Source organism: Mastigoproctus giganteus, chromosome 8, assembly GCF_048544385.1.
Source record: "Mastigoproctus giganteus isolate SK-2022 chromosome 8, ASM4854438v1, whole genome shotgun sequence".
Taxonomy (NCBI): Eukaryota; Metazoa; Arthropoda; class Arachnida; order Uropygi; family Thelyphonidae; genus Mastigoproctus; species Mastigoproctus giganteus.
Window position 1 is genome coordinate 14,435,631 of NC_143582.1, and position 23,375 is coordinate 14,459,005.

At 37.7% G+C, this 23,375-nt stretch overlaps 1 protein-coding gene across 1 annotated transcript in view; it reads left to right on the forward strand.

The window, feature by feature from the left end:
- LOC150081275 (fatty-acid amide hydrolase 2-like) overlaps positions 1–18,451 on the forward strand; it is a 65,804-nt gene extending 47,353 nt beyond the window's left edge. Inside the window, exons 6-7 of the mRNA XM_090379480.1 lie at positions 11,589–11,687; positions 17,840–18,451. Of these exons, the coding sequence (XP_090235606.1) occupies positions 11,589–11,687; positions 17,840–18,451 (711 nt within the window). The remainder of the gene's footprint in view (positions 1–11,588; positions 11,688–17,839) is intronic.
- Positions 18,452–23,375: the final 4,924 nt, after the last annotated feature.

Consider the following 23,375-nt stretch of genomic DNA (forward strand, 5'->3'; position numbering starts at 1 on the left):
CAGATCCTTGATATAACATGGCCTCAACAATGCTCCCTGCATACACACTACCCGGACTCCCTCCAGTCACTATCTGGCAGAGTAGAGGTAGCAAGATTATACACTAGCTGATCTGGAAGCCTCCTAGAGAGTTACCAATAGGTTTGGTCCGGTGTACCAACTAGCGGCCGGCCTGCGAACACCGTTTTAGAGCTGTACCCTCGAAATGTAAGGAATATTGGATCTCGCCACGACGTTCATCATAACCTCAAAAGTCATCAATCATACTGCATGATGGAAGAGATAGGGAAGGGTTGACTGGAACTTAGCTCTGGAGACTAAACATGGGTTCCACCACTTAAAGCCTCCAATAAGCAAAGTGGTGGTATTGCACAGGTTGATGAGAGTCGTCTACCACCTAGTACTGCCTGGTAACATAGAGGGGTGGCATTCCTCCATGTGGTGTGGGCACCACACCTCGACCCCTGCTTATGTTGGTTCACACCTGGGTGGGCACCCGCCATGTACTTGTGCATGGAGGTTATACCCACAATTACTAACAGTCCCACCATCATGAAGGTGCAAACAGAGGATTTGGCTGTCACAGACCGTCCGGACTTCGCCGAAATTGGGTTCACTTGACTTGAGTTTCACCCGAATATCAGTTCCATCAGCATTATCTGAGAGAATGTCTGTGACAACCTCAATGACCAGAATTGAATCACTACATCTTGATGACAGCTTGAATACAACTTGTCTTAGATTCCGCATACCTACCAACTTTCATGGTTTTTCTGGAATATTTTGACAGTCTTCTGCATTTTACAGAAGTTTTACTTTTCTTACTTATTTTAATCAAGTTTGTTATGTACTTTTTTTTTGTGGAGACGGTGTAATTTTGAAGTACAGTAAAACCCTGTTACAAAAAATAGTGTTTTAATGAAAATTTCACTATAATGAAAATATTTTTAGGTCCTCTTATTTAATGAAAATTTTGCTATAATGAAAATATTTCCAGGTCCTCTTATTAGTGGTGATTTGTAAGTCTCATTTGAACAAAATAAATCAGGTGACAAAATTTAGCATAAATTTTGTCATCTATGCATAAAATGTATTGGTTTACAAATAAAAACTATGAAATCATGAATAGTTGGTGGAGGAATAAATAAACCTATTTTAGTGTCATCAATTGTATCCGATTATGTAGAGTACTACATTGAGTTTGCACCATATTATAAATAAAATGCCAGTTCTGGCCCCTGAGGTTTGCTTGAGGGAAAAAATTTAAGTTTTGAAAGATGTAGCAAAATAATTCAATACTCAGTTGGGGTTGGAGGCTGAATGTGATATGTCATGCCAAGGAATGTGGAGAAACAACCATGAATGGTGTGCAGTAATGCAGTCTGTTTTATGACAAATTTGTGGGGGGGGGGAACATACTGCCCAAATTTTAAAAAATTTAAACATATAACAAAAACTAGATGTATTTATATGTAAAAATTAACAGTGAGGTATACTTACTGTAATATATTCCTAGATGCGTGGTTTTTTTTAAATTTTTATATGAAAATATTTTTTATAAACTTCTGGTCCCTGAGGTTTATTATGAATATTCCTCAGGTGATAATAGTGAAATTTGCTACTTGAGAGTAAAATGCTGATGGAGCTAATATTCAGGTTCCACTTAGGATGTGGATAGTGTGTGGAATTTTGACAAAGTTATTCTGTGTAAACCAGATCCTCTGCCAGCATCTGCATGCTAGTAGGATTGTTAATATTCATGGGTATATCTTCTCCCATCCATTTCTAAAGTCTAAGACTATTATGCCTAGCTTGCTAGATTTAATCACTTGGATATGAAGAAACATAAGCATAGAGTTGGTGTGGTATTTGCACCACACAGAGGCTGAGTATCTATGAAATTAGGCAGTATTAAATTGACTAATTACCAACTCTCACTAGTCAGTACAGCCACTCCCCGACTTACGTAAGGGATGTGTTCCGTGGAACTCTACGTAAGTCAGAATTTCCTTAAATGCTTATGCGGCACTCGCAAATTTGATTGAATTTGATTAAAGCAAAAAAGAAATGTTCAACGAACATGTAAATAGAATTGTAAATAACTGTAAATTGTAAATAGAATTGTAAATAAATTTTTTTATCTCATGCGCAGGAAAAATTACAAAAATTTCAAAAAGAGAGAGGAGACAGGATAACGTCAGCAAGTTTTACCTTTTGAGCATTGTTGCCAGAATTAACTCTCCAGCTGATATGCACACTGCTGCAGAAATTGAGGGCTGTGGAGGTTTAGAAGGGGTTTTTTCCAACACAAAATTTCTCTGCGGCTGCAGAATCAGCATTGGCGACTTCACCGCATACTTTAATGTTTTAGAAACTGGCACCATGCTTGAACCTATTAAACCACCTATTGCTTGCCACGAACTTGGCTGTGTTGATCCTTTGACATGTTCTTTTATACATGCACTGTCCTTTAAAATAGTATTCACTTTTGAAGCAGCGAGACCTAATTCCGTACAATAGATGACAAACTTTGTCCTGCTTCGTACTTCTTAATTAATCATCTTCATTTCTAAATCAATTTTGTTTCGTTTCCTAGCACTGCCAGCACTTGCACTTTCTGTTGGTCCCTTTCCCTTCACCATTGTAATAAGTAAATAGGAAGGAGAGAAGATTCTGAAAATTTATTTGTTTTTTATATGATTTAAGATTTCAGTGAAGGGGAACTCATTTCACCATAATACCGTAATGTAAAAACCTACATAATTACAGTTATCGGTATTATCGCAAATGCAGTAAGATCAAGTTTACTACCCATTTATAACAGATTGCTCTAACAGAAAAGCCCAATAAACTGGAAAGTGCAAATTGGCCTTATTGTTTTATGGTAGTGACCTCCAGAAGTGTGTTTTAGAAAAATATCACAAAGGTGTTCAAAATTGATTCCTATAACGATGAAAGTTCAGTGCAATTTCCATTATAAAAATGACCTTTCACAGAGATAAATAGCTTAGTTAGATAGCAAAAATTTCAACTTCCGAGGTCTTTGAATGAATTACCAAAAAAAAAAAAAAAAAAAACAATGTGTTATTGGATTCACATTATGATATTTTCACGATACCTCTGTTTACTCCTATGGGATGCAAAATACGTTTCCACAATTTAAGTTTGAACTGGCTGGTAAAATCTTACGTAAAGTTGAATTTCCATAAGTCGAGTATTACATAAGCCGAGGACTAGCTGTATAATACTACAACTTACCTAGTGGAGATTTTAAGTGAAAAAAACTCATGTTTGTTCTTCAGAACAAAGCTGAAATCCCTCCCATCTCTTTGGTCATATGGTGTGAGTCATGTCTCTTGGGGTTATTACAGCCATCATGGAAAAAATCCATTATTCCTTACTTTGAGAGTATACTTTTAAAATGATTTTTAAAGGCTGTCTATGAGCTAGTCCACTGCCTGAATCTGTTGGTAACCCTCTAGGAGACATCCAGAATGGCTGGTTTGGCATTAAAATTAGTAATAGCATTAGTAGAGGCATATGATGCAAGCTTGTGCAGCATCAGCCAAAAAAAAAAAAAAAAAACACTCCCATTTCACCCCTCCGTTCATTCAAAATACCTGTCCAACTGAGCCTTAAATTTATTTAGGCTACCAACTGAGACTAGTCTGGACCCGACCAAGAATGACTTCTACAACCAGCTCCAACATACGCTGGATTCAATTCCACAGACAGAAGTGATCATCCTCGCAGGGGACTTTAATGCCCACATTGGCGTGGACAGATCTGGTTGGGAAAAAACAATGGGCAAGTTTGGCCATGGGAAGATCAATGACAATGGACTACGTTTGTTGTCCTTTGCCGCATCTAACAACCTGATCATCGGAAACAGTCAGTTCCAGCACCCTCAAAAACATCAACTTACATGGCGAAATCCATCTGGCAAGGACTCAGCAATCCTGGACTACATTCTGATCAACGCCCGATTTCACTCATCACTCATGGACGTTCGTGCCATGAGGGGACCTGATTGCGGATCTGATCACTGCCTCATCCGGGCTAAGGTGCAGCTCAAATTACGGCATGCAAAAAGGTCATCTCGGTCAGCCAAGCTGGACTGGTGGCAGCTAATGAATACTGCCAACAAAGGGGTATATCAGATCGCCCTATCCAACCGCTTCGAGATGCTAGCCGTGCCCGAGGATATAAATGAAGAAGAAAAGCAGATCTCTGATGCCATCCTGGAATGTGCCAAGCCCCTATGTCCACCTGCCCGACGTCGAACGCAACCATGGATATCAGACGAGTGCCTTGACCTCGTGGACAAACGGAAGCAGGCAAAGTTGGTCGACTTTGAACGGTACTGGCAGCTAAACTGAGAAGTCCGACAGAGGATGACAGCGGAAAGAGAAGCATACTGGAATCAAGTGGCAGACGACCTTGAAGCGGCGGCATCCAAGAACGAGTACCGCACTCTCTATCGCACCCTCAGATGTCTGAGTGGAAAGACCAAATTGACTAGTGACAACATCAAGAATGCTGATGGGACCTTCGTGCGATCACCGTCCGAACGCTTGCAACGGTGGAGTGAATTCTTCAAAGCATTGTATAATCACGACCCACCTCAGGGACCGCCAGAAGCTGCACTATCGATTGATCCCCCTGAAGTCTCCATGGTCGATGTTGAGCCTACAGTAGAAGAAGTGAAAGCAGCCATACAATCCCTAAAGAATGGCAGGGCACCAGGAGTGGACCAAGTCACCACAGAAGCGATCAAAGCTGGGGAAGATGTACTGCTTCGCCGACTACACTCACCGCTCAAAACCATCTGGTGCACTGAACAAATTCCGCTAACATGGAGGAAAGCCATTATTGTACCGATCCACAAGAAAGGTGATAACCGGGATTGCAAGAACTACCGTGGCATCAGCCTCCTTTCCATCATCAGAAAGGTCTTTATGACGATCATCCAGTCAAGGCTGCAAAAACATCGCGAGCAAACCAGTCGAGAAGAACAGACGGGATTTAGACCCGGGCGAGGATGCTGTGATCAAATCTTTGCCATCCGTCAGCTGATGGAGGAGAGGATCCGGTGTGGACAGCAAACCGTCATTGTTTTCATTGACTTTAAGTCTGCTTTCGACTGTGTCCATCGGCCTGCCTTATGGAAACTACTAGAGGTCGAACATGTACCTCGAAAAGTCATCACACTCCTCCAAACTGCATACAATGGTTTAACCAGCCAGGTGCGCATCCAGAACGATTTATCTGAGAAATTTACCATCCAAACTGGAGTCCGCCAAGGGGATGTAGCCTCCCCGTTGCTTTTCAACATCGTGGTCGACGCCATTATGAGGCAAGCATTCAGAAACAGACGGGGCATACAATATGACAAGGATCACTATGTGACTGACCTGATGTTTGCCGATGATAGTGCTATCTTTGCTGGTAACGACTCTGAAGCCACGGACATCCTCTACGCCATTGCCCGGCCAGACGGTTTGAAGATCAATGCTGATAAGACAAAGGCCCTGACAACAGATGGGTCGCAAGCCACCATCTATCTCGAAGGCATCCAGATCGAGCAAGTGCAGGACTTTAAATACCTTGGGTCGCTGGTCCAGGAGAAGAAAGTTGCATCCACCATGGAAATCCACAGCAGAATTGGACAGGCGGCCACTGCGTTCGCCTCGCTCAAATGGTGTCTGTGGAAGAGGACCAACATTTCCTCAAAGACTAAAATCCGACTCTTCCGGACTTTGATCCTGCCCATTCTCCTTTACGGATCAGAAACATGGATTTGTCTCAAGCTAGATTTAAACAAACTTGAGGTATTCCAAATGCGATGCCTGCGGCAGATTTTGGGCATCTCACTTCGTGACCGCATCACTAATGTTACCATCTGTGCTAGATGCCAACAGCAACCAACCATTGCCGACCAAATCCAGAAGCGAAGGCTTAGATGGTTTGGCCACGTATGTAGAATGGGCACGAACAGAATACCATCCACACTCCTTTGGAGACAACGACCCACCCAATGGAGCATCCAACGGACCGCGCCTAGGAAAACGTCGGCCAAGAAAATGGAAAATGACTTGAAGAGCCGACGTCTCGACCTTAACCAGGCCAGGACTGACGCCATGGATCGTAAAGTATGGAAGAACATCACAGAGCAAGTCCGAAACCCTGCAGCACCTATAGCAGCATACTGGTTGCGTGGCCAACCGCCTCCCCCAGCTGCCAGCTAAGGACCAAGAAGAAGAAGGCTACCAACTTCCACAGCAAGGGATGGAAGTCTATTCCACCAACCAACCAACTACCCACTGGCTAAAGGCAAATTTCCGCACATCTATCCTACATCTGTCTTTCCTCAATTTGAATTTATGCCCTCTCAGGTGATTATTCTGAGCAAGAGGAAGAATCCCATCGGCATTGAGCATGCTCAAACCATTCAAGGCTTTATACACCTCTACCAGATCACCTCGCCGGTGCCTAGTCTCCAGACACTGTAATTTGCAAAACTTAAGCCTTTCTTCGTAACAGCAATCCTTTGTTCCATTCACTAATCTTGTTGCCCTTCTCTGCACTCGTTCCAGCAACTCTACATCCTTCTTGAAATGTGGCCTCCAGACCTGTATACAGTACTCAAGGTGTGGCCTGATCATTGCCTTATACAAGGGAATAATCACCTCCTTATCGCTGCTAGAAAAATTCCTGTATATCATGGACAAGACACCAGGAGCTACTCTTGCAGCCCATCTGCACTGCTCAGAGAACTTCATCTGCCTACACAATTACCCCTGGGTTCTTTTCATTCTCTATCACTGTCAGTGTAGTACCACAGAGTTGATACGTTGCTCTGGGGTTACTGTTTCCCATATGTAGTACTTTACATTTGTCAGTGTTAAACTTCATTTGCCACCTCTCAGCCCATCTGCTCAACCTTTCCAGATCCTGTTGCAGCAGCATAGCATCGGTAGTGTCCTTAACAACCGTGCCAACCTTTGTATTGTCCGCAAACTTGGACATTAAGCTTGATATACCATGATCAATATCATTTATAAATACAGAAAACAATAATGGACCCAATACTGATACCTGAGGGACTCCACTAATAACATTAGTCCACAATGAACAGTGTTCATTGATTACCACTCTCTGTCTTCTCCCCCTCAGCCATCCCTTTATCCATAGCAGCAGTTTGCCTCCAATGCCACACTGCTCCAATTTGTGCAGCAGTCTTCCATGTGCAACAGTATCAAAAGCCTTTCTAAGATCCAAATATATAATATCAAAGTTATTCCCTGCATCCAATTCTTTTGTGACTGCATCATAGTATCCAATCAAATTCGTCAGGCAAGACTTTCCCTTAACAAAACCATGCTGTGTCCGAGCTATAACTGAAGCTTTGTCTAGATGATCCTGCAGTGCTTCTTTAACCAGTGCCTCCATTAATTTTCCTGGAACAGAAGTTAAACTCCCAGGTCTATAATTACTTGTGTCAGCCTTTGATCCTCCTTTATGAATTGGTGTCACGTTTGCACATCTCCAGGCTATGGTACCTCCCCTGATTCCAAAGAAGCTCTCATAATTATGGCTAAGGGTTTGCTTACTTCTTTTGCTGCCTCATTTAATATAACTGAATAGATCCCATACACCCCGGGTTCCTTTTTTATGTTTATCCTCAACAATTTCTCCTCCACTTTCCTCTCAGTTATTACAAAACCGTCTAGCTCACTGCCAGAGTTTACTTCACCTCTGGCATTCCCCTTCCTGAATAACTCCTCATGTGTGAATGTAGATGCAAAATACTCGTTTAGTTTGTTAACCACCTGAGCAGGATTCTCAACTGTTGAACCATCAATATCCAATGGACCAATCTGATTCATCCCTTTCCTTCTAGAGTTTACATAGGTAAAGAACTCTTTTCTGTTTTTCTTTGCATCCTTTGCCAAGGATTTGTCATAATCTGCCTTTGCCTGCCTAATCTCCTTTGTGACTTGGTTACAGACCAGCTTATATCTATCATAGGCTTCCATGTCACCCATTGATTTATATGTATCCCATGCATTTTTCTTCTCTGTCATATGTCTCATTAGTTCATCTGACATACATTTAGGCCTAAACCTTGAACAATATTTCTTAGTTGGTATGTAAAGTCTAGTAGCTTTCAAGATAAGTTTGAATGCTTCCCATTTTGAATTTGCTGTTGCTAATATCTTCAGTTGGTCCCACTGTATAGAATTTAAATACTGTCTCAGACCATCGTAGTCGCCTTTACGAAAGCAAAAACCCTTCCCTTTACCCCTGATGGTAGTTACCTCTTAGAGTAAATCCCTCTTCAGCACACTGTGATCACTTCCACCTAGTGGTTCCTTTATCTGCAGATTCTTAATTCATGAAGAATCACTACTGATAATCAGATCATGAGTATTAATCCCTCTAGTTGCCTCACGAACATGGTGATGTAGAAAACAATCGTCCAATAAATCCACAAAAGCCTTGCTAGTGTGTGAGTGACCAACCCACAAATTCCAGTCAATATCTGGGAAATTAAAATCCCCCATTATAAGACTCTGATTTACTGGCCCACTCTATTTCCCTGTACAGTTTCTTATTATACTCATCAGAGTCATTAGGCCTATAGCACACCCTTACTTTCAATTTTGATCTCCCAATGCTTATGTCACACCAAACTGACTCGACACTGTACTGTCCAGCGATGTCGACTGGCTTCACTTCCTTGGATTTTGTGTTTCTTAACTAATAGCATAACCCTTCCTACCTTCCTATCCTGTCTATCCTTTCTGTACACATTGTACGCCCCAAATTCCAGTTCTGCATTCCTTATATCTGTGTGGCACCACGTTTCTGCTATCCCAAGAATATCTGCCTTTGATGTTTTGAGCAATACCTCAAATTCATCAAATTTATTTACCAAACTCCTAGCATTGGTGTACACACAAGTATACATGAACCTGTTCCTATTCTTAGCTACCCTAACACAACCCATGAGTTAGGTGTGTTTACTTGTACCGCAATGACTCCCAGCAGTCTCTGAAATATCATGCATCTTGTTTTCCAGGCTGCTGGTCATTCCAAAAGAAGTATAACCTTGCTATCTGTCCTCTTTTGGCTGTGACCAGAGAGCCAAAGTACTGTATGCAAGAGATACTGCCAAGGTCACTGTATTCAGGGTTGTTAAAATTAAAGTATCCCTATGTAGAGGGCTCTGGAGCAAGTTCTAAGGCTCATACTGAAGAGAAATTTGGACAACAGGTACAATAAAGAATGTACTCAGCATTTATTGGGAAAAAAAAAATTAGTTACAAAATTTATCACTGTATGGCACATAACTATCTTAGTTGCAATTATGCAAATAACTTATGTTGTTTGCATTATCATAAGTTATTGCCACAGTGGCACTACTCAGCTCTACTGTACTGTATAAAAGCAAAGCAGTCTCTTCAAAATCATACAATAGATGTTTGCCTGTATAAAAGCAAAGCAGTCTCTTCAAAATCATACAATAGATGTTTGCCTGTACTACAGCAGTAATGCCAACAACATTGCAGGAAAAGATGCTATTACTGAAGTTGTACTATCAAAACTGCAACAGTGCGGCTATCAGAGAATTCTGGCATCAGAAGCGCATAATGTGTGGACCTATGACTGTTTGTGCTGTCTGCAAAATGATTGCGAAATTTGAAGCGACAGGGTATCTTGGTGTTCAACCAGGTAGAGGTCGAAAACGAATGGACTCCTCTCGCATTGAAGATGTGGCTATGGGAGATTGACTTGATTTGTCAAGTCAATCTCCATGTGGTAGTGCAAGTGTGCCAGCTATTTCTCGTGAAGTGGACATGCCGTATTCCACTGTAAGGCTAGTAATACGTCGGGTGTTGCGGTACTATCCTTACAAGATGCACATGCTACAGCAGCTAAAGCATGGTGATGCAGATATTCATTTCACATACGCACTTCAGTTTCTGGTGCAAATGACAGTGGATATCACTTAGCAATGGAACATCCTTTGGAGTGATGAAGCCTACTTCTGCTTAAATGGACAAGTGAATATTAACCCCAGGGCTCACATCTGGTGAGTATGGGCTTGGCAAACCCAGGGTCCTGAGCTGGATATCATCATTCTTCTCTTTCTTGGTGATGCCTTCTACTTCTCTCTCTCTCACTCTCACTCACACACACACACACAGGGGGTAACTCGGGAATTTTTTTTTTTTTTTTTTTTGGCTGGTGCAGCATAAGCCTCAGGCTTCCATGTACCATATGGCTAATAATAATAATATTATTAATGCACAACTGTCTCATTTGGGCAACAGAAAACCCTTGAGTTATTCAAGAGGTCCCATTACATTCTCCAAAAGTGACAGTGTGGTGTGGATTTATGGTGATATTCATGACTGGGCCATATTTTTTTGAATAGGTAACACTGACTGGACCCCACATCTGTTCCGTCACTGGACAGCGATATTATGAAATGTTGACAAATTTCGCAATACCAGGGCTGCAACAACATGGGTGCCTTCAGGATACCATATTCATGCAAGATGGTGTGCCACCCCATACCCACCGTTGTGTCCAAAGATTGCTGAGGCAACACTTTACAGACGAACGGATCATCAGCCATTGTTTCCAGACATCTTGGCCACCCTGATCACCGAACCTCACCCCATACAACTTCTGGTTGTGAGGTTTTTTGAAGTACCAGGTGTATCAGGAAGGATGTCAAACTCTGGTAGATCTGAAGGTCATGTGCTGGCAATTCCAGTTGACATGCTATGTTCTGCTGTAGAAAATGCTGTTCTTCGAATGGAAACTGTTGTTGACCAAAATGGAGGACACATTGAACAATTGTAGTGCTGTTCAAGTGATTTGTATTGCCACAGCACCATATAGTGACCAATTTTTTTTTTTTTTTTTTTCCCCATTAAATGGCGAGCACATTCTTTATTGTACCTGTTGTCCAAATTTCTCTTCGGTACGAGCCTTAGAACGCACTCTAGCACCCTCTACATAGGGATACTTTAATTTTAACAATCCTGTATTGTATTTACTTTTTTACATTGTCAGTTTGAAATAATTTGAAATTATTATTTATTATTATTTTTTTATTTGAAATTGTCTCACTGTATTGACTGTCTGAGATATAATGGGTTTATTTTTTAACTTTACTTTCATTAAATATTAAAAAATAAACTGCCAATGAGTAGAAATTTTGAAATATTTTGTTCTTTCTGGTGATATAATTATTGGAAAAATCACGGCAGAAAAAGTCTTGGTGAGCAGTTGTCACTGCCCATCAAAGCTAAGTCAGTGGGTGAATTCTGAAAGTGACTGATGGTATCAATTGCTAATTCTTATAATTCACAAACTACAGTATATATCATTTCTTAGGATCACTCTGGCAAGATTCCATTTTGGAAGTCATTTGTTTACACTGCATGCTAAACAAATGAAGTTAATATTTCAAAATATATTTATTTTTATTTTAATTCTACATTTGCTAAATTACTAGTTTTAAATGTATATGAATGAAAATTAATGTTTTTTTTTTTTTTTGATAATAGGTCAACTTAAAAGATTTGAAAATATATTACATGGAAGAGAATGATGGATACGCTTTTGCAAATTCAGTGCATCCAGAACTAAAGGAAGCCATGAAAAAAGTATGTGATATCATGTTTGTATGGGTGACTTTTAATGTTTTGTTTTGGTATATAAAGGACATTGTTATGTTTAAAACTTATTGAAGGCATAGTGCTAAAAAGTTAGTTATGTGAATTACTAATGGATTTCCTAGCAGAGTTATAACATAAACATCCAAAGAGTTTACATTAAATATTTGATGTATTTTATCAAATCTACAGTACTGCTTTCAGTAGTACTAATGAGCATTGCTGTTTCTTGTGTTCTGTCTATCTTGTGAACTCCTCTGATCATTTGGTCGTCCCGGAGTATAAACAGAAAATTAATTTAATTTATTTATTATTGGGGATAGTCTCAATTTGTAACCTTCCTTGGCATATCATAAATATTGCTTCCTCTACATCAAAAAAGCTAGTATTGGACTTGGTTTCTTTTTCATTCATGGTATTTCTTTTCTTCTACCAACTCTGTAAATCCCAAATCCATCCTACCATATGATAGTGTTCCCAAAAATGTCCCCAAAACTGATCTTTAACTCTTCTCCATCCAAATGAAAGCAGTCCAGGTTATTAAGACCAGCTTTTTATAAACCCTCTCAACTCTTCCTTGCACAGGTATTCAATTCTTCTGCATGCCTTTTCTGTAGATATTTCCATGGGCACTGCTCTTCAGAATTGGTACCTATAATTCCATTCCCCCCCTTTCAAACCATTCCGAACACATACCTCAACTAGTCAACATCCATTCACTGTTCAACTCCTGTTTTTTGGAACAACCTTTTTCATTATTTATTTTCCAAAAATTACAGTATACAGATTCAAGTCCAATGTCAACGAGTATCTTTTGTCTTCTTAGCCTTCCATGCACAGTACTCAAGTACTATAGGTTCTAATAGTTTTATGTTTGGGATTGCTATAAAAAATTTTTTATTTTGCAATAACTATCATAAAATAAGTAGAAAACTATTATTTATAGAATTGTTTATTTATTAGAAAACAAATTCATAGTGTTATTTAAAATAGCAAACCTGTAACCTTTACAGAGTCCAATTTGGTAAGCCTCTCATCTATCACAGTACACATTTTCCAATGAAATATGGATTTTTATCAATTGAAATTGTCAATATGTCGATTGTCTTTTATAGCATGCCATGAGTACCAGCTCTGTCCAACACTCTATTCCAGTGGTTCAGATTAGACTCCTCTGTGAAGCTGCGTTGATTTCACAATATGGCTCAAAAGCTATGCTTATGATGGCTTGGCCTTATTAGCAGCACCGAATCCTGTTGAAATATCAACAGCTCCATTAGAATGTTGTTTCGTTAAAGAGGCTTCTCTCGTCTTATATGACACCTTCATAGCTCCCCATCACTGATTCCGGATATGATAATCCTCTCCCCTTTCCGATCTTATGCATAACACTTACAGCCTCTCTGACACCTGCCAGACAAACTTTATGTACAGCAAGTTCCAGTTTATTCTCTAATGGACATTTTTTATCATTTTGATGGTTAAATTTTTTTTTTTATTTTTATTTTTTTATTGTTCGAAAGGATTGTTCTGTATCTGCATTTTGTGTACCGCTGTAATAACAATTTTGGTCATATCCTCGTGTCTGCCAGGAACAAAGGTTGATGACGTAGAGCAGATATCATCTTTTCAGGGCACAAAGGGTGATATTGTTGTAAACGTTGGCACTATTGATATTAAGAGTAGGAGACCAGTGCAATTACTTAACAAGTACAGGTCAATGTTGAAAAAAAGCCTTGAGTTAGGGTTGAATTTGAAAGTGTTTGCAATTCTGCCCAGACATGATAGGAGGGAGTATATGATGAGAGCCTTGTTGATCAATTCAGCCCTGGAGAGATTGTGCAAGACTCAAGGGGTAGAATTTTTCTCAGCCTGGTCTTTGCTTGTTAACAGGAGAGACTGCTTCTACAGGGATGGGATACACTTAAATAGAAAGGGTGCAAGAATATTTACTGATGCTATCAAGGCAGAGTTAGGTGGGTCGGAAAACTGCTAGCTTGGGGGGATACATGGCCTAATAGATTAACAGTAGCCGCAGGCAGAGGTGAAAGTGATTCTTACACTGCTTCTATTGAAATGCAATTGAGCAGCAGCCTGGAAAGCAAGACAATGGGGATTTCCAGGACTGATGGGAGTCATAGTGGAACAAGTAAATACATGTGCTGTGTTAGGGTAACTAACAGTAGAAACAGGTGCATGTATGCTTGCATGTACACCGATGCTAGGAGTATAGTTAATAAATTTGATGAGCTGGAAGTGCTAATCAAGACATCCAAGATAGATATTGTTGGAATATCAGAGACGTGGTGTCACACAGACATAAGCAGTGCAGAATTGGAATTTGGGGAGTAAAATGTGTACAGAGAGGATAGACAGGACAGGAAGGAAGGAAGGAGGGGTTATGCTGTTAGTTAAGAAACACAAATTCTAAGGAACTGCATCCAATTGATGTTGGTGGACAATGCAGTGTTGAGTCTGTTTGGTGTGACATAAGCACTGGGAAAGGAAAAATGAGAGTAGGTGTGTGTTATAGGCCTAATGAATCTGATGAGTATAATGAGCAATTGTGCAGAGAAATAGAGTGGGCCAGCAAATCAGAGTGTCTTATAATGGGGATTTTAATTCCCCAGAGATTGACTGGAATGGAATTTGTGGGTTGGTCACACACACACTAGCAACGCTTTTGTGGATTTATTGGATGATTGTTTTCTACAGCAGCATGTTCGGGAGACAACTAGAGGGAGTAATACTCTTGATCTGATTATCAATAGCGATTCTTCATGCATTAAGAATCTGCAGATAAAGGAACCACTAGGTGGCAGTGATCACAGTGCGCTGAAGTGGAATTTACTCAAAGAGGTAACTACCATCAGGGGTAAAGGGAAGGGTTTTTTTCTTTTGTAAAGGTGCCTACGGTGGTCTGAGACAGATCTGAGACCAACTGATGATGTTTCCAACAGAAAATTCAAAATGGGAAGCATTCAAAGAAATAATCTTGGAAGCTACTAGGCTTTTCATACCAACTAAGAAATATTGTTCAAAATTTAGGCCTAAATGGATGTCACATTAACTAATTGGACATGTGGCAGAGAAGAAAAATGTATGGGATACATATAAATTAAGAGGTGACACAGAAGCCTATGATAGATATAAGCTGATCTGTAACCAAGTCATAAAGGAGGTTAGGCAGGCAAAGGTAGATTACGAGAAACCTTTGGCAAAGGATGCAAAGAAACACAGCAAAGAGTTCTTTATCTATGTAAATTCTAGAAGGAAAGGGATGAATCAGATTGCTCCACTTGATATCGATGGTTCAACTGTTGATGATCCTGCTCAGGTAGCTAACAAACTAAATTAATATTTTGCATCTACATTCACACATGAGGAGTTATTCGGGGAAGGGAATGCCAGAGATGTATTAAACTCTGGCAGTAAGCTTGATAATCTTGTAATAACTGAGAGTAAAGTGGAGGAGAAATTGTTGAAGATAAACATAAGAGAGGCACCTGGGGTGGATGCAATCTATCCAGTTATATTAAAGGAGACAGCAAAAGAAGTAAGCAAGCCCTTAGCCATAATTATGACAGCTTCCTTGGACTCAGTGGAGGTATCCATGGACTGGAAATGTGCAAATGTGACACCAATCCACAGAGGAGGATCAAAGGGGAAGACAGGTAATTACAGACCTGTTAATTTAACTTCTATTCCAGGGAAATTAATGGAGGCACTGATTAAAGAAGCATTGCAGGATCATATAGATGACTTCAGTTATAGCTCGGACACAGCATGGGTTTAAGGGGTAGTCTTGTCTGGCCAATTTGATTGGATACTATGATGTAGTCACAAAGGAACTGGATGCAAAGAATAATTTTGATATCGTATATTTGGATCTTAGAAAGGCTTTTGATACTGTTGCACATGGAAGACTGCTGCACAAATTAGAGCAGTGTGACATTGGAGGCAAATTGATGTTATGGATAAAAGGATGGTTGAGAGGGAGAAGACAGAGTGGTAATCAATGGACACTGCTCTTCATGGACAAATGTTATTAATGGAGTCCCCCAGGGTTCAGTGTTGGGTCCATTGTTGTTTTTTGTATTCATTAATGATATTGATGATGGTATATTAGGCTTAATGTCCAAGTTTGCAGACAATACGAAGGTCTGAAGGGTTTTTAATGACACTAATGACCGTATGCTGCTGCAACAGGATCTAGAAAAGTTGAGCAGATGAGCTGAGAGGTGGCAACTGAAGTTTAACATTGACAAATGTAAAGTACTACATATAGGAAGCAATAACCCCGGAGCAACTTATCAACTGTGTGGTACTACACTGACAGTGGTAGAGAGTGAAAACGACCTGGGGGTAATTATGCAGGCATATATGAAGTTTTCTGAGAAGTGCAGATGGTCTGCAAGAGTAGCTCATGATGTCTTGTCAACGATATACAGGAATTTTTCTAGCAGGGATAAGGAGGTGATTATTCCCTTGTATAAGGCAATGGTCAGGCCACACCTTGTTTTGTATACAGGTCTGGAGGCCTCATTTTAAGAACAATGTAAAGCTGTTGTAACGAGTACAGAGAAAGGCAGCAAGTTTAGTGAATGGAACAAAGGGTTGCTCTTACAAAGAAAGGCTTAAGTTTTGCAAATTACAGTCTGGAGACTAGGCACATGCGAGGTGATCTGATTGAGGTGTATAAAGCCTTGAATGGTTTGAGCATGCTTAGTGCTGATGGGATTCTTTCTCTTGCTCAGAATAATCACCTGAGAGGCTATAAATTCAAACTGAGGAAAGATAGTTGTCGGATAGATGTGCGGAAGTTTGCCTTTAGCTAGTGGGTGGTTGATTGCTGGAACAAACTTCCATCTGTCATTATAGAAGTTGATAGCTTAAACAGATTCAAGGCAGAAATAGACAAACATTTGGAGCTAGTGGATAGGTGAAATGAGAAGGGTGCGTGCGTGCGTGCGTGCGTGCGTGCGTGCGTGCGTGCGTGCGTGCGTGTGTTTTTTTTTTTGGGCTGATGCTATATAAGCTTGATTTTTTGCATTATGTGCCCTTGCTAATGCTAATAATTTTGGAGAATTATCCCAACATTTAATTAATGTTTGTATAGTTCTGAATGATATTTTTATTTCCCTAGCCATCTTTGCAGAGAGGATTTCAACTTTTCTTTGCAGAGAGGATTTCAACAAACTTGTTTGCTTTGTAGTTGTCACCCCGAAAGTCTGGCTGTGCCTGGACAGTAATCTCTTGCATATCACTCATCTCTTAATGGCATGGTAAACAAATTGGCTGTTAATTCCTAATTGCTGGAGCAATTTGAAAATGTTGGATGGAAATTGCACTTTTTGTGCAATGCTATAATAGCTACTCACTTTTCTTTGTTTCCCTATTCTACATTAAAGTGTATAGAGAGATCAGCATAATTATTACTATTAATTGTTTTGCTAATTATTTAGTGTATTTTTATTCTCCATTCAAATATATTAATACATAATATACTAAATACCACAATTAGGGCGCCTCCTTAGCCTGGTGGGCAGAAACAGCAGTGCGTAGCACATGCTTCTTAATTAGACCGAGGTTCAAGCCCGTGACCACCAAATACAGGATGCGGAAAGGTCAGGGAATGACCACCGCATATCCCCGGAGCAATATGTCCTTAGTTGCTAATGCTCCTAAAAACCAAATAACAACAACAACCGCAATTAGGATTTAATTTTGTTTTGGTATTTCATCCCTCAAACTCTGTAATAGAGTTTATGGATATACTATGTAATAAATTATGGCACCTGATTACCATAATGATGCAATTATACATAGTTTATATAAAGGACACTAATGAGAACTTGGCAAATGGTAGTTGTTTTAATATCTTTCAACAGAGTGCTTTATCTTGCTAGGTAAAATTATTATTTCTTTTGCTTCTTTAAATGCTACAAAGTCATTCTTGGGCAGAAAACACATTGAATACATCTGCTATACATGCTAGTACATTTATAATTGTCTTTGAATATAGATATTATGATTAATTTTATATTAAAATCTACCAAAATGGCAAATAGGGGGAAAATCAAATCTATATCACACAGTAAACAACTGTTAATTTTTTTTTAATGAAAATATTTTTTTTCCAGGTATTGAATTATTTTAAAACTGCATATGGATGTCAAACCCAGAAGGTATTCCTTGAAGAAATGAGAAGTGCTTCAGAAATTTATAGTTGTAAACTTAATTCTGGCAGTGATCCATCCTTCAATTTACTTTTGACAGATGGAAAAGAAGAAACTTCTATACTAAAGGAACTACTAAAGTATATTATTGGTTATTCTGAGCATACATTTTTTGTATTATTGGTTGCCATAATCTCGAATCATTCAAAATGGTTAGGTCCCAAGAAACGGGCAAAATTATTAGAATCATATGAATGCTTCAGGACAAAATTCAGTCAATTACTTGGTGATGATGCTGTTTTCCTTTTACCCACCTATCCAACACCTGCTGCTTATCACCATCAAAGTCTTTACAAAGTTTACAATTGTTCATATCCATTTCTCTTTAGCATATTGGGTTCACCAGTTACTCAGTGTCCATTAGGCCTAACTAATGATGGTTTGCCTATTGGTATACAAGTAGTTGGTAATTTAAATAATGATCACTTGACTTTAGCTGTGGGAGTAGAATTAGAAAAGATATTTGGAGGATGGGTCAGTCCAAGCACGGTAATGGACAATAAAAAACAAATATAAACAGTTATTTATTTAAGTAGATATGACAAGTTTCAAACTTGGAATATATTGATGCTTTATTGTCTTTCCATTTGGCTTCAGAGGTTTGAAAAGTCATTGTTTATGAATTGTTTAGACATTCCTTAGTGGTTGTATAATAATTGTAACCATTTTCTAACTAAAAGAAAGTGCTCATTTCGATAAATTAGGGGGAAAAATATATTTCTTGGCAATACCTGTAATTGTGTTTAGTGGGAGTTTTTTTCTTTTTGCAGTACTAAGCTATTGTTTTCCCCCCTAAAAAAAAAAAAACCCTGAAACCTCTAAAAATATTCCAAAAGCAATATTGCTGTAGAGGACTTGCACAGCACATTTGCATGACAATCTGTTCAGTGTTTTTCCCTCTTATAACAAGGATTGCTCCAGTACTTCATAAAATATGGAATACTTACATAGTAGTATGTACGTTATGTACAGATTTTACTTCAAATTGGTGTGCAGCTATTTCTTATAATTCCCTTTAAGAATCTGGTGTTAAATTTTATTTAGCATCTTGTTGGCCAGTCAACAAAATGCTAAATAAAATTTGTATGTATTTAGTATGTATGTATTTAAATATATCTATTTGGAAATAATGTGCAGCATGTATAAATTGTTTGTTTGTTTGTAGGGATATACTTTCAAGGAAAGTATTTGGAATATAAATATTATTGACTGGAATAAATGCTTTGTTGCCTTTAGAGCCATTGAGCTCTAAAGTAGAAATGAATGTTTTTTAATAGAATGTTTGGTAATTCTCTTTTATAGTTTTCTTAAAGTGGTATTATAGCAAAAACTGTTTTGCGATAACTGCAGTTGTAGTAATTTCCTGCTTAATTGAACATCAGTCTGTTGATAATATTTAAAGCTAATCACTTTGAAAATGTGAAAAGTAGCTGCTAAATTTTTTTTTTATTTACAGTACCAAATCTTATTTTGGCTTGATGAATTTAATGCTGTGCAAGTTTGTGTAAGGAATTTATTCCATTTTAGATTATTTAAAATATGGGATTAGATAGTATATAGTACAACTGAGAAGTGTGCTGTATCGTTTAATTTTATATGGCCAAACAGAGCAAGAGGATTTGTTGCTTTTGCTGTAATATTATGATGGAAGGTTCTTACGTGAATCAGAACGTTATTTTTGAAGTTCTTTTAATTTATTTTATATTTCTGCTTTAAGAGGTTGTGCCAATGGTTATAGGGGTATATTTAGAAATCTGCCAATAATGGCCTTAGCTTTAATCAGTTATCTCATTTGTTGAGGTTAGTGAGATTTATGTAGCTCTTTCATTGGCTATTTATAGATTTTTAGATATGAATTTAATGCCATGCATTCCAATTTACAGTGGTAGTTGATCTCATGTTTATTTTGTTCTTTCTATTTCATTATGTTTTGTAATATAATAATTCTTAATGGAAATTAGTTTGTACTTACTGTTTTTTTATTACATCATGATAATGGGAAATTTTAAAGTCTGGTTTCATCAAATGTTTTAACTGTTGTGTGTTGTTAATAGGTTGTTATTTACTGGTTAGGGAGCTGTTTTATTCCTCTGTTATATTTCTTTGTTATGTTATTGTTTTATTTCAAATATAATTAAGTATATTATTGGGGATAAATCATTTGAGGATATATATCATTAGTTTTTAGAGGCTTTTTTTGCGCTGAAATTATATTGATTTTTTTTTTTAAACTGAAAATGTTCCCCTATGGCTGAGTGGATTAATCACTAACACTCTATTTAAAAATATCCAAATTTCATTGATGATAAAGGGAGATTATTGAAGTATTTTTCAGACAAGGATGAATTAGTTAGTCGTAAGTAATGTTATGGTGCAAATGGAAACCAGTATGCATTATTACATACATTATACAAAAGTACCTCATTTCTTTAGTTGTAAGATAACTAAAAGCTTTTGTACTCATCTAAATAACCATCCAGTTGAACTGGAAATTCTGCTAATTAACTTTCTCACAAGTTTACAAAGGCATTTTTGTAGACTTAAGATGAAATTCTCAATTCCACAGAGGTCTACTTTGTTCATAAAAGTTTTATATATTATTATATCAAAATTTTAACAATTTTTGGTTTCCTTAGTGTCAGTTACACTTTTGCATATTTCAGCACATTCCAAACTCCTAGCAATAAAGTTTAGTATGTTTTCTTGAAAATGATACTTTGCCATGCCATTGCATTATATGTGATTATCATAAAAAACTGTAAAGGGGGAACAATATATATTTATATTTTTTCTCTCATGTCTTGACTGTTGGTTTCAGTTCCTCTTGCCCTTCTTTCTCTTGTACTAAAAAGACAAAATTAAAAAATATCTTTCCACTTTTGGACCAATTTAGAAAGCCTGTGATGTATTTCAGAAATTATTGTCACAATATTGAATCCATAAGAGTTAATGGGAACTTGGTTAAATAATTTTCTGTTTAAATACTTAACTTTTATAAATTTTATAGAACAATCGGGAATTAATTTTAGATTAAGGCAGGTATTATAACTAGACACATGAATTTAGATGGTATTTCATTAATAGTTAGGTGAAATCAATATCACCCTAACCAATTAAAAAATACACACACAGTTAGTTTACTTGCAAAGCATAATACCATCAATTGAAGTGTCTTCCATTTATTTGATTACCAAAAAGAATAGGGTAAGTGCATAAACTACAACAAAGGTGGCACCAGAGACTTTCTCAAATTGTATAATAAGATGATTTTGTTTAATCATTTCAATAAGGTGTCGTCATGGAAGCCATCACAAAAATGGAGAAGTTTAAGGATTTTTTATTTAATTTCAATGCAGAATGCATAAATAATTTAAAAACTGCTCTTTCACCCTGTGTGCGCTCATTTTTGCAAAATAACATCAGTTAGTTTTGTCATACACAGACTCCTCCATTTCAGAAATTCACGTTTTGCACCAGAGATCCCCATACCAGTATGTATTCCAGCACCTGGAAACTTGCGCAGTTGAATCTTCTTAAAAGTTTCCAACCTTTGCAATACCATAGCATTGTATCAATTGTAGCATCAGTGGGTCTGACTGCTTCCTTCACAGTCATGCTTTCTGTGCTACTTGCAGTTTCCTACAAACATCAAATGCCATTATTACATTATTTCAATGATGGCGGCAGTTGTCTCTGATGACCTAAGAAAAAATAAACTTTTGTCACCTTTTTAATTTTACTAGTGTTTTATGTCTTACTAGAGGATGAGTAGGTTGCAGGTGAACTCATGGGCAAATATATGAAATCCAGTAACAGAGACCTTGATTTACTTCTTGGTAAAAATCCTAACCCTTTGCTTAGGAATAGCAAACGTTTTTACCTGATAATCTCACTTGTCACTCATTTAAAGAGGTCTGTGTTCAACTGACTGTAATTAGCTGATTTTGGGCAGAAGGAATGTGGTTTTTATGTGAATTACTCCAGTTTTTTCACTTCATACAATACTTAAGTTGTCCAATGACACTTGTATATTTGTTTTTCCTTCTTGAGAATTGTCAGGACTTTTTTGTTTTATTTTTTGTGCCATAAACAGAAATAAATGTTAGTGATATATTTGCCGTACTAGAACCAATTATAACTATTTGGCCATATGATTACATAGTTAAAAAAATTCCTGTAGATATACACAAAAAAAAAAATTATTCAGTTTTAGTGATACAGTAGTGTCAGTTATCTGGAATAATTGATGTCAGACCTCTTCCGGATAGCCAAATTTTCCAGACAATCAAACATAAGATAAAATTATATAAATTTAATCTTATCTTACGATTAAATTAAATATTTAAGATTAATTAAATAAAAAAAACTTTATAAACCAATCTCAGAAAACAGAAACATCCATCCAGGCATTTTTATGATTTTTATACAAAACAGGAAAATTATAAATATTTTTAAAACTGATAACAGTCACGGACAATCTGTGCGTCCCTATAGCATTTGCAAGCACAGCAATTGTAACTCGCTATTTTCTCATCTTAAAACCTGGTGCAGGCATTTCTCTTTTAGTGGCTAGGGTTTTTCGGGTAATGCTTTCCATAATAAACCTATCTCATCAACATTATAATTTTTTTATTTCTGGTAATTTGCTATAACTGAAGCAAACTTACTTTTAAAGGAAACCACTGCCGTTTGTCTGCAGAAAGTTTCTCGCCTTGAATATCTCGTTCATGTATACCGTGTCTCAGTTTAACCCCTTCCTGAAACTTTTTTCCTGAAAATGTGCCATAACAGATCGACTTTCTTTATTTTACAAATTAAAAGGGTGCATAATAGCCATATGTGCTATTATGCATATGTGGCTTATGTGCCATTAATAGCTTATGTGCCATAGTAGCTTATGTGCCATTAAACTCCCGTAACAACAACAACAATAAATTAAAAGTATGCATCATGCAAATACTCATTGTATAGTTTTTTTGTGTTTTTTTTATAATTTTTTTAGTAGAAAATACATGGGAGTAATTAACCCATTTGGGCTATCCTGAGTTATCTCGTGTATGCCAAAAAGTGTGCAAATTATACAGATTTTTTTAATAAATTAGTGCTTGAGCTAAAAGAAAGGAACAGAAAAACACTATTCACTACTCATTATATAAATAAATTTAAAAAATCAAGTGGAACACACAAGCAGTAACCTCCCACCACAAGCGATAATCATGAACTAACTACATTCTGACGCACAGCTGCTGCAAGTAGATAGGCGAGGTAAGTGTCGCTTAAGGGCTGCAGTTCAAGAGGGTGCCGAAATATTTTTCAGTATTGTTTTCTAATTGGTTAATGCTTATCGGTATTCAGCATTTAGGATGGCAAATTTTATTTTGTTTACTGGCGGCACATAGGAACACACGCTACTGTTCTGGCATTGCTGTACAATAAGTAA